Below are 12,200 nucleotides of genomic sequence, written 5' to 3'. Positions count from 1 at the left end.
CAAAGAAATGATAATACAAATCTATTTCATATAAACTTTTTCCCATGCATATATATGAGATTAGTATTGATTAGGCAATAGTTGGGCCATAAACATAATTTTTGTAATTATTCTATGCTAATTATTAACAAATTGCCATTACAAGTGCAACGCGTTCTTTGAAATTTTAAAAAAAGTAATACTTTTTGTATTTTTTAGATGCCTCGCAATATTTTTCAAACCTCACAAACTAGCCCCCCAAAAAAAAAAATTAAGGCTGTGCACATGCAAAATGTACAAAAGCATCAAAACCCTTCTACTTGATGGCTATGTTTCTGTGGTATTTTCAAAGCTATATATAATTTAAGCATTCATCATAACCCCCTATGTATAAATGAAAACCTTGGTATGAATATATATATTGGTAGACATGAATGTTTTATGTACCCCTGAAAAACCCACAAGCAAAATTGACATCGAGCATGACTAGTGTTAACACAAATTTTCCTTCTGTTCTTTAAAATACACAAACAAACATCAAATATGCTTTTCTTATGGCACAATACATACAGCCTGGAAAACTAACCATAATCAGGAAATGCAAAATTATACATGGCAAGGATTAATTCGAGGGAAATCCTCTGCTGGGTAAGACTGTAAAGACACATCACTATCTTTTGAACCATAAGAGAGCATTATTGAATTTTCTATCTAAAAACATCCCTGCAACGTTAGCAGGGGATTTCCCCCTACCACGTGACTATATAGAATCTGGAATCAGCACAGCAGAACCACTCGTCTTCCGTGATTCGAGCTCCTTATGGGCCTGTGCAGCTTGAGAAAGAGGATAAGTGTGGTTCACCCGGACTTTCAATATCCCAGAGGCCACATTAGCAAACACTTCTCCAGCGGTTGCAAGTAGTTCATGTCGTGTTGCTACGTAATGCATCATGGATGGCCTTGTTATGAACAGGGACTTTGAAGCAAGAGCAGAAATGGGCATAGGGTCAGGCAGTCCTGATGATTGCCCAAAGCTCACCATATGCCCACGATAAGCCAAACAGTCTAATGAACCCTGAAAACATTTTAAAGCAGAGTTAAAAATTGAAACAGTAAAATAAGGCGTCCCCACAAGTAAGCCTTTTGTCTGCAACAACATACCAATTTGAAATAATTAAAACACCACCACAACATGCAAGCTTCTGTGCACATTTTCTTAAAGCCCCAAACACTAAAAACAAACAATCGAGAAGCATAACCTCTAAATCTTCTCAAAAGAATTTAAGAGTGCCTTCAAAGTTCAAATCACCCTCCATAAGATGATTAGCAGTCTTACAGCCACTAGACCTTTCAACTTCAAATGGAGAGTTCCAAGGCTTTTGAATGTATACTTGCTCGTTCCTTAAATAAAAATTTGTACAATCTTTGCTACGTAAATCTCTGAAGCTATGTTGGGCCTCTTATACTCAGCAACAATGTCTACATGATCAGATGGATCAACAACTGCACATGCTACATTCACAATCTGCATGAGAATAACATTTTCCATCATCTTGGAAGACTCCTTAACTGCCAGGCAGTGATTGGCGAAATTCGGAAAAGCCTCTTATACTCAGCAACCATGTCTACATGATCAGATGGATCAACAACTGCACATGCTACATTCACAATCTGCATGAGAATAACATTTTCCATCATCTTGGAAGACTCCTTAACTGCCAGGCAGTGATTGGCGAAATTCGGAAAATTTCCCAAAAGCTATAATAAATAATAATAAGGGGTACACTGATTTTCTTTGTATTGTCTCTGTGAATGAGATGTGTGCCTTGATGACAGTGGTGCCCATGCTGAAAATTCATGTTCATTTACAACCTATAAACACAGTTTTTCTGTCTAACAGAGATGTCATTGGAAATGTTACATGAAGGAGATCAGTCAGCATCAGGACCTTCGAGAGATGAGTTACAATTATGGCACGCCATACTGCACACAAAATTTTTTTTTTTCTTAATCCTTTGTCCAGGGACTTAACCATGTCAATCTCCTTTCAAGCAAAGAATAAGATCATAAAATTTTCCAAAAGTCTTTACACATCTTAAATTGTAGATAAAGCAATTTTTCCAACGTTAAAAGTGCTATCGAAGCTTGCTCTTTAGGAGCACTGCATTAGGACAGCTTCCAGAGTCTCAGAAAGCTGACTCACAAGTCAGTCCATTAATGATTATGCCTAATTGATACAGAGGTTATAGAGAAAAACAGAAGACAAGCATTTCACACTAGCAAAGACCCTTTCAGAAACAATAGCCAACATACACATTGAACCCTACCAAGTACGTGGCTAAACCTTAACTGAAGCCCTAAACTTGAAAACTGCCTCGATCGTCCATTCTATGCCTTTCAAAGCATATCTAAACAGCAAGCATCAAGACGAGGCATGTTATGGATTCAGATACAGCAAAAGCCATCTAATAACACTAGGCGAGGGAATCAGAAACAGTTGAGAGTAGTTGATAATGACCTGAAATGTGTCCTTTCCAACTGAATCATAAACGACCTGCACACCCTCTCCTTTAGTTATCTCTTTGACACGGTCAACAAAATCTTCGTCCTTGTACAAGATGACATGATTGCAGCCATCCTCAATTGCTTGTGCAGCCTTCTCTTTGGTGGAGACAGTACCAATTACAACTGCCCCAAGGGCACGTCCCCACTGACAAAGAAGAGAACCAATTCCACCTGCAGCAGCATGCACAAGTATTGTATGACCTGGCTGCACCTGCAAAAGGCGTGCAAAGTTTCATGCAACTAATCAACTAATCAAATGAGTTTCAAAATCTGCATTACGAGAATAATGCCATTCTCATCTACTCGCAGCTAAAAACGTTCAGTCCGCAGGTCTCAACAAAGTTTTGAATGAACAAAAATTCACTGGCCATACTCCATAAATATGTACAGCAGTTTATTTTAACCTTTGCTCCAAAAAATCAAATTTAGTTATTCACTTATTTACTTGGAAACCCACATGCATTAGATCAGTGTTCTCTGAAGGCCAAGGGAAGGCAAAAAAAGCACATGTACCTAACCAATGACTGGACCTAAAAAAGAGGTGCATAAAGATGACATGTTACCTATTTTGATCCTGTCCTCCCTGCCCTCTTATTACAGGATGCCCAGTCTGAGCAGCAGATGCATGCTTGACTTGAACCCTAACCTGGGGTGTTGAGCCATTTGCTGGCTCCTAATTTGTGGCGATGCCTCTGCTGTCAGTACTTGTACAGATCTGCTCAGTGAAGCTTCTACAGCCCTCCTTGACTACACTAGTTTCTCCTGCATGTGCATGCCCCTGCTAATGCATCATCCTATAGGTGCTGCTCCTACTGGTCATGTCCTCAATTAAGGTTAAATCACTCAGTTCTCACATGATTTCATGGACTGGTCTATAATTGGTCTACTGGTTGCAGTCCTCACTAATCCATGGACTAGTCAGCAGTCTATCATCGGTATTTTGGTTGTGGTCCTTGCTAACGTTAACCGTTGAATAGCTCAATTCTATGACACTTAGCCCTGGTATGGCCTTGTCGGCTAGTTAGGACACTTCGTCCTAGGACAGTAGTCCTATTGGGACACCTAGTACACTTAGGACATTTTAGTCCTAAGTTGACTTTGGCTGACTTTACACCTTATATTGGTGTACTTCCCATTATCCATTTGCAAGTACACTTCAGTTCCTTCAGCTTGTTGTCTCCTCCTTACATTCCAACTTCCCTCCATTGTCCCTGCATCCAACAGTGGTATCAGAGCAAGACTTCTTGCTCCTACCTGCCTCCTCCCATGCTTCAGCTTCAGCCCAACTTATTCCTCTCAAGGAGTTGAATCCCATGGGTGATGAGGAGAGCTGACCCGATGCACGATCAAGTAAGGGTGGGAGTGGCTTCTGTATGTATGCTTCAAGCATTAGTCTGGGTTGGGAGTTTTAAAAAAATGCCAGCTCGAAACGAGCTCTTCTTAATGCTTTCATGGCCCTTTTACAGGCTGAAAGCCCTCTACCAGACTGCTGATCAACCCGACCAGATCACTGCTCCTTCCAACCTGTCCACAGACTAAGCCAATCCAACCTGTGCATAGTTGCTGCTGCTGGTCGATTCAGCCACGGGCCCAACCTTGCTGCAGAACTACCGACCCTACATTCTGCACTGCCCTTCTTGCAGACTGTACTGTTGCTGCTCCAGCCTGTACGGCTGTAATGCCAACTGGCAGGCTGCTCTGCTGTCACCTGCAGACCTATTATAGCCCTTCTTGCTGGTGCTTTCTGCTACTGTCTTTCCCAGCACTGCTGCCCTAAAACGATTGGGCCTGTCTTAGCCCTGCAGCCAGCCATAGATCTGGGCACACAGCCAGCCAACTGTGCTGGCCTGTGCATCCCACATGGCTGCCTATAAGCAACCCTAATAAGGATTCTAGAGTGCTTCCCATGTAACAGCCTATTGACTGCCCACATGGCAGTTCCTCTCTTACCCTTTCCATGTGCCCGTGTGGCACCACCATGTTTACCCATATTGCTATAGGTATCAAGCCCCATTGCACTCTTCATCTGGGGGCCAATAGGTGGGGCCTTGACCCCATCTCTCTCTCTCTCTCTCTCTCTCAACCTATCATGCATGATGAACTGGACAAAGAAGATGCAATTGAGATAGATGCCTTGTGGCAGAGAACTTCAGAAGATGATACCATCAATGCACAAGGAAGAGCACTCAGATGTATGATGAACAGACTGCACATGCTAGTTCTGAATGGGATGCAACTCTTTCCACGGACTGACAGGATGACATGTTTCTCCGCTAACGGGGGTCACAGTGTCGTAGACTATGCCCTGGCACATGTCAATGCTCTGCATGTCATAGAAACTTTCAGGATAGGAGAGAAATATCCGGAGTCAGACCATCTCCCAATATGGACAACTCTTGGTATCCACACTGAAACAGAAGTGCAGAAATTTGCAGCCAATTCAAGAGGCTTCCGAATAGACCAAGACAAGCAGGAAGAATATGCCATCACACTGGATGCAAAGCTGAATGCACTGGCAATCACACCCACATGGGAAGCCCTCAGAGAGGCGGTCCTTGATACGGCAACACAGGTTTTTGGAGCAATCCCTCAAGACAGGAAAAAAATGCATAAAGGGATGCCATGTAAGAAATGGTATGATGATGAATGCAACAAACTCCGCAATGAGCTGAAACATATTTTTGATGCAAACCTCCACAAGCAGAAGGAGAAGCAATACAATGCCCTCATGAGGAAGGAAAAAAGAAATTACATTATGGAAAGGGAAAAATCTGATTTGATCACCTTCATTAAGAATCCCAGAAAGGGGTGGAAACAGGTTAAGAGACTGAAGAAAAAGATCATGGGAAATATATCAGATGAGGAAGTGCTTGAGTATGTTATCAGACTCTATAACCATGCCAATGCAATAGACATGGGAAATGAAGAACTGTCATATGCTTCAGTCAACCCTTTCACTTTTGAGGACATTGAAGCAGGGCTGAAGAAGATGGCAAATGGAAAGGCCCTTGACCACATGCACATGTGTGCTGAACTCTTAAAATGGACAAAAGATAGGACACGACACTGGCTATCACACATACTGACAAATGCTCTACATCATGACTTTCCTCTTGACTGGCAAGAGAATTGGGTTCAGCCACTATTCAAAGGGGGAGACAAATACTCAGTCACCAATTACAGGACTATAATGGTTAGCTCCGCACTAGCTAAACTTTTTTGCACGGTGCTTGAAGCAAAAATCAGCACTTGGGCAGAAGAGGCCAAGAAGAGGGCCATTGGACAAGCAGGATTCTGTAAAGAGCATAGGACTGCAGATCATCTGGTCACATTAAGAGTACTCATGGATGAAAGCAGACTCAAAGGAAAAACTCTTTTATGTTGTTTTGTAGATTTTAAGAAAGCATTTGATACAGTCCCGAGAGGTGCAAGACCTCAAAGTTTCCTTGGCACTAAGAGTAGGCATCTCCCGAATCTACGAGAAAGTATCATGCAGACTAAAACAAGAGCATGGATTGTCAGCTGCATTTCAAAGTAATATGGGGGTAAAGTTGCTTCTATATGCAGATGATGTGGTTCTTTTTGCTTATGACTCTGATTCCATGCATCAACTACTCCAGACACTTCAGGTCTTTTGCAATGAAAGTGGCCTGCAAGTTAATGTTACCAAAACCAAAATGATGGCAATATGCACCACTCAACCTGAACACCTTCCTGTTATTAGCTTTGCGGGGCAGCCCATTGAATATGTCAACACCTTTAAATATTTAGGCATCGACATACCAGCCGACCACAGATGGTGGCAATGTGCACAAAGAAGGTTGGACACAAGTTGAGGAAAATACTATCCATTTGAAAATGATTGCAGGCACACTGAAACCCAGAACTAGAAGATCCGGAATATGTTGTTTGATGCATATGTGGTTCAAACAATGCTCTACGGAGTAGAAGTATGGGGAGGTAGCATCTCTCCATCTACATGGAATGAGATTGAAAAAATGCAGAAAGCATTCCCACGACGACATCTAGGAGTCAAGGCTACTACCCCGTACTCTGTGCTCCTTTTGGAAACAGGCAGGAGGCCAATTGAGTTTCATGCATTGATTGGAGTGATGCAATATATAGTGGATGTACAACAAATGCCAACAGACAGATTACCACACAGCGCATGGACAGCAAGTATGAAACTTCAAAAGAACCATAAAAGCAAGATCATATGTACAGGATGGGGGACAGACATAAGGAAATGGTTCAGCAAATGGAAAGTGGAACCATACTTAACTATGCCACTTGAAAAGGTCAAACTACAGGAATTCCAGTTGTCCTTACTATGCACCCTACAGGCTCAATGGCTGACAGTAGAAAGGAAGACCAAGTTAGAATACTACCAAGATCAAATAAATCCTCTATGTTGGTCATCATTCATGAAATCAAATGCCTCTACTCAGCCATAAATCAGCACTCCCATCCCTCTTCTCTATCGCAGGAATATTGCCAGATTCCGCACACGGTCACATACCTTGGCCATAGAGAAAGGAGCTTGGCTGAATTTGCCACGACATGCCAGAGTTTGCAGATTTTGTGATTCACAGACAGTCGAGACAGAGGCACATGTAGCCCTACATTGCCCCAGATATGCACATAATCAAGGATGATTACCAGCAGATACTGGTAGACACCACACAGCTTTCATCAGTTCTCTACTGCCTCTCCGGCAGCGTTGGGGTCTTTTGTCACTCTTCTTTTTTTGTACCGTCAAGAACTTGAAAACTCTTGACCCCTCCACATCGGAGGACGTTTTTTTTGTACCGAGGATTAGGTCCCATGGGTCATTTTTGGCCCCCCAAGGACGATAATAAATTCTACTTCTACTTCTCTCTCTCTCTCTCTCTCTCTCTCTCTCTCTCGCTCAGACACACGCCATACCAGAGGACAGAGACCAGGAGGAGCACGAGGACGGCAGAGCCCACACAGGACACATGCCTCCACCATGTGGATGTACATATGAGATGGTTTGTAGACGCCGCAGGATCTTGTTACATAGGGGACGTACTCGCCGCTTCATCTCCAGACGATCCAGGATGATGGCAGCATTTCGGAGGAGACTTACTCATGGAGATCTCGCCCCACCAGCCGCTCACCTCACCTTTGCCCAGATTTGTACTCTCATAGCAGGAGGCACAGTCGATGGACAGGATTTCCAGTATTATTTTGGTTCTCAGACTCATTGACACCTAGACTTGTATCTTTGCATTGGCATATTGTGCTCATCCCCCCCATTTTGCATCCGGGGGCGGTCTAGTTTACTCTGTATTTAGGCTCAGATTTGACATTATGTGCTTTCACTAGCATTATATTGCGTAGCACTTAGATGATATTCGACGATGCCTCTTCTTTGGGGCACGTTGATTTTGTGCTATCTTGTATGCAGAGTTCTTGATGTCCCATGGGCCCATTTTGGCCTCTAGTGGACAATAATACACTTTCTTTCTTTCTTTCTTTCTCTCTCTCTCTCTCTGTGGCTCGCTCGCTCGGCATCGGCATCGGCATCCCTCAACCAGACCGCAGGCACGGCCGGGGGTGACAGTAGCACTTGTCAACACAGGGCCACAGCTAGGAGAGCACAACGGACCACACATACTGACCATCACTAGCGCCTCTATCACAAGTTTTATGGCCACCGCAGCCTCCTACACTGCCAGGCTTCCCCTTGTGCTTGACCCCTGCCGCCAGTGCCGCCAGCCTCCAGAGGATCATCACAGTGATGCCACACTGCAATTTTCATCCTCCCCCTGGGCTCAAATATATTATGTATTAGTGTTGCTATGATTATGTTGTATTCATATTGGGTGCACACTGCAGATGCCTGCTTAGAGGTTCCACCCATTCAGCTGATTGTATCAGGTTTTTTTAGTCTCATAGACCCTTTGGTCTTTCAAACACTTTTAATAAAATCTCTCTCTCTCTCTCTCTCTCTCTCTCTCTCTCAAATGCATGCAGCCACTGTGGCAGGTAGATGGATGCATCCACTAAGCGTCAAAGAGAGAGAAAGAGAGAGAGAGAGAGAGAGAGGTATTGTAGAAAAGAAAGCCTTCATGTGGACTGGGAATTTGAAGATGAACTTGCCTGGAAGCAACGGCGAAGAAGAAATTGAGCAGTCATGCCCTTCAACATGATTGCAGCAGCTGTGATTGAATCAACAGAAGGAGGTACAGGTACAACACCATTCGCAGGAAGAATTTGTTCCTCCGTATATGAACCCATGGGATTACCAGCATATGCAACCCTATCACCAATTTTTCTGCCTGTCAGTCCTGGCCCAACTGCAGTAACCACGCCAACTGCCTCCCTTCCTGATCACAAACATGTAATGTGTCTCAGTTCCCTTTTGACTTCATTGTGCCTCCTTTCGAGCAGTGCACCTTGCATCCTTGCTGATAAGCATAAGGATACAAATGCTTATGCAAGCTGCCTTCAAACTCACCAGGTGTAAATGGCAGCTCAGCTTTATAGACTCCTGTGCGGTAATACACATCAATAAAATTAACACCAATAGCATTGTGCTTTACACGAATTTCCCCCTCGCAGGGCTCCCTAACCTCCACATCCTCATATTTGAGCACCTATCCAATGCCAAAAGATCAACAGTAGAGAGTTAGCCAAACGTGTTGTGTCACTGAGCTAGAAAATGACAGACCCAGCAGAATGAAAACAATGCAAAAACTGAAGAACATTGACATCCAATCTAGAAAATGGCGTGTATTGGGATATTCAAGCACTTGATGGGAGTCAAGTATGTCAACCAACCATTCAGCTAAAGATGACTCTCATACCTACAAAGCGCCCTCAACGCAAAGTTGAACTACCAGAAGTTACAACATACTGATCAACTCCCAAACGCAGATAGAGTTAACGTTCATTTCGGTATTCATACATTGACAAACAGACCACATATAAGTTTGTATCATCAAAGGGCAGACCCACCCATGACAAAGTACTCTATGTTCAATACATAAACAATAGAGGACCAAATAAGTTTCCATCATCCACTGCAGGATCATCCGGTGCAAAGGGCAGACCTACCCTTAACAAGGTTAGATCTGAGAGAGGACTATTTGATTCGAGTCCTTACAAATCACAGGCAAATAGAAAACCTATATGACAAACGCAGATGCAAATTACAAACATAGAGTTAATGTTCATTTCGGTATTCATACATTGACAAACAGACCAACATATAAGTTTGTATCATCAAAGGGCAGACCCACCCATGACAAAGTACTCTATGTTCAATACATAAACAATAGAGGGCAAATAAGTTTCCATCATCCACTGCAAAGGATCATCCGGTGCAAAGGGCAGTCCTACCCTTAACAAGGTTAGATCTTGAGAGAGGACTATTTAATTCGAGTCCTTACAAATCACAGGCAAATAGAAAACCTATATTCTAGGAAACTAATAAGAATCAAGATTTTTGTCGAGTCAAGTGGAAGAGGTTGAAAAGGGAAACCTCATGGTAAGTTAGACTGAGATTGGATAACTATTAGTTGAATAATGAAAAGAAAGTGATTTGGATGTCCAGAGGGTTCGAGGCTGTAGGAACTGAAGCTAAGAGTTTGTCAAGTCTCTAAGGAGACACCTGGTGCATCAGCAAGCTTGGCAAGCTAAGAACTCACGGCAGGCTGGTCAGAATAGAGGACGGATCTCGGGGTGCAAAAGGTAGAGCTTCATTTGGGCCAGATTGGACCTCCGAGGCAGCGAAGCTCGGGTCAGAGGCAGCCTACATTGATAACAAGAGCTTGAAGTAAAACCATTGGTATGGCAGGACTGAGCAGTACAGGAAAGGTCGCCTGGAAGTATAGTGTGAAAGTTGAGCCTAGTAGAATTGGAGCAAGCTGAGGGAAAACTGTTGGGAGAGACCTGTATAGAGCTGAAAGAGGCTTCCTGGAGAACAATTGCACCTCAAATAAGCCCATTAGGGTTGGGCAAGACAAACTCATGGCAGCAATGTCAGTGAGGACTAGATTCGTGTCGGAGAATAAAAGCAAGAAGAAATTATTGGGACCATTCACAAATTGTAAAACGAGAATGACATGTCCCCACTCCAAAGATTGTTCCTGCAGCCTTGGGATCCTCAAGCAAAGATGGTCCCGTTTAATAGAGGCCTGCTTGTTTTGGTAAAGCTTCAACCATATTTACCAAGGAATTCTGCTTACTGATTTTCTTGGATTCTAATCTTCCTGTGTTTTCCCTCCAAATTCTTGCAGATCAACCCAGAGGAGGACATCCCCAGGTGTTTGTGCATTGTGTCTCCATCTGAGTCGCTATGAAGGTGTTCCCCGCACATCCACCAATAAACAATTATTGTAGTGCAACGGGACATATGTACCACAAGTTACGAGGCTTTTATGCATAAAGCTCTCAAATACATGTGCAAGCCCCTGTCGTGTCTCGCTGAATATATTTGATCATAGGGACTTGGTTTGCCTGACGTGACGTTCATTACCACAAGGGATTGCAGTAATCCCTCACAATGACAATACCACTTGCATTTGTTTCTCACAGCTTTGAAAACTATTTTCTCTTTCGACTAAAAATAATAGTACCCTGCCTGCCTTGTCGGCTGCGGGCAGCAACTCAAAAGAAAAACGTGGCTATCATGGAGAAAGGCCCACCTTCATCACATCAGCCCCAGGTACGATGAGTCATGAACCAAAATAGAAATTTAAACCACTATTTTTTCGATGGAGCAAATAGGTCTTTACTGATGCTATTTACATTGAAATTTACGGGCTTCTCTAGTAGCAACGTCAACATTGAGGTCGAAAAACCTTGTACATGATAGCCCGTAGGAATGTTTAGCTTCTACTGAATTGATTACGTATTCAGCTGACCCGGAACAAATTGCAAATTAGGACTCTATCTTTAATGTTTATATGAGATTAAGATACTTGGAAGACATTTGACGATCGAATAAAGACACCCTTGTATCGCCGAGCGCTCATTGACTATCCTAATTTCAGGTTCCCAGCACTTGCAAGCCATTCCCCCGAATTACACACAGCCCATCCGAGAGACGTTCCGTGCTCGATCATGTGTTACCAGTACGAATCCTTTCTCGTCAAGAACCAACCTCGGGACCTCCAAGTTGGTTCACACGGATGGCTTTGCAGGTGGGCATAGTGGGCGGTGGCGAATCGCGATAAGAAGCTGAGACGAGAAAGTTCCGAGAAAACGCGCAAGTTTTCAAGAGGCAACGTAGCAGCATTGTGTTCCTATGCGTAGGCTATTGCCAAAAAAAAATATTTTCCTTTGAATTTTGGTAGGGAAAGAGAAAATTTGTGAATTAGTAAATAGATGCATGGAGAGCCTCGAAATCCATGCATTTGCTCAGTGATTCGAGGGCGTATTCCATATTCTGGTGGATGGCGGGTTCTGCAATATGGTGTGGGGTGCACGGGGGCGGGTTGTGCTGAGATGCGCGCTGGATTATGGTGATACACAACCGATGTTGATTTCTGGCATTTCATTTGTCCGTTGATTTGTTTTGTGAGTGTGGTACCTTGGGGTCTTCATGATTATATAAGAGCCATCGTGGATGAGGTCTTGCTCTTCGTCTCGCCTTGTGCCCCGTTTGTTTTATCGTCTTCTTATTT

General features: G+C 43.4%; 1 protein-coding gene across 1 annotated transcript; it reads right to left on the bottom strand.

The window, feature by feature from the left end:
- Positions 1-546: 546 nt before the first annotated feature.
- Positions 547-11,823, bottom strand: LOC147894830 (GroES-like zinc-binding alcohol dehydrogenase family protein). The gene is made up of 5 exons (XM_087384644.1): positions 11,678-11,823; positions 9,029-9,167; positions 8,671-8,897; positions 2,498-2,755; positions 547-1,054 (listed from the first exon to the last, which is right to left on the bottom strand). Exons 1-5 carry the CDS (start codon positions 11,810-11,812, stop codon positions 740-742), a joined length of 1,074 nt encoding a protein of 357 aa, XP_087240770.1. The 5' UTR covers positions 11,813-11,823; the 3' UTR covers positions 547-739.
- Between the last annotated feature and the right edge of the window lie 377 nt (positions 11,824-12,200).

This window comes from Dipteris shenzhenensis, chromosome 14 (assembly GCF_047967505.1).
Source record: "Dipteris shenzhenensis isolate YYH24624 ecotype China chromosome 14, Dip_SZ_1.0, whole genome shotgun sequence".
NCBI lineage: Eukaryota > Viridiplantae > Streptophyta > Polypodiopsida > Gleicheniales > Dipteridaceae > Dipteris > Dipteris shenzhenensis.
Note: the sequence above shows the minus strand (reverse complement) of the source record. Positions and strands in the feature narration are given on the sequence as shown.

Coding starts and splice junctions, on each gene's coding strand:
- LOC147894830 (XM_087384644.1), bottom strand. CDS start 11,812: ATGCTGCTACGTTGCCTCTTGAAAACTTGCGCGTTTTCTCGGAACTTT. Junction 2,756..8,670: donor TTCTTCGCCGTTGCTTCCAG/GCAAGTTCATCT, acceptor CGCCTTTTGCAG/GTGCAGCCAGGTCATACAAT. Junction 1,055..2,497: donor TTGGAAAGGACACATTTCAG/GTCATTATCAAC, acceptor AAATGTTTTCAG/GGTTCATTAGACTGTTTGGC.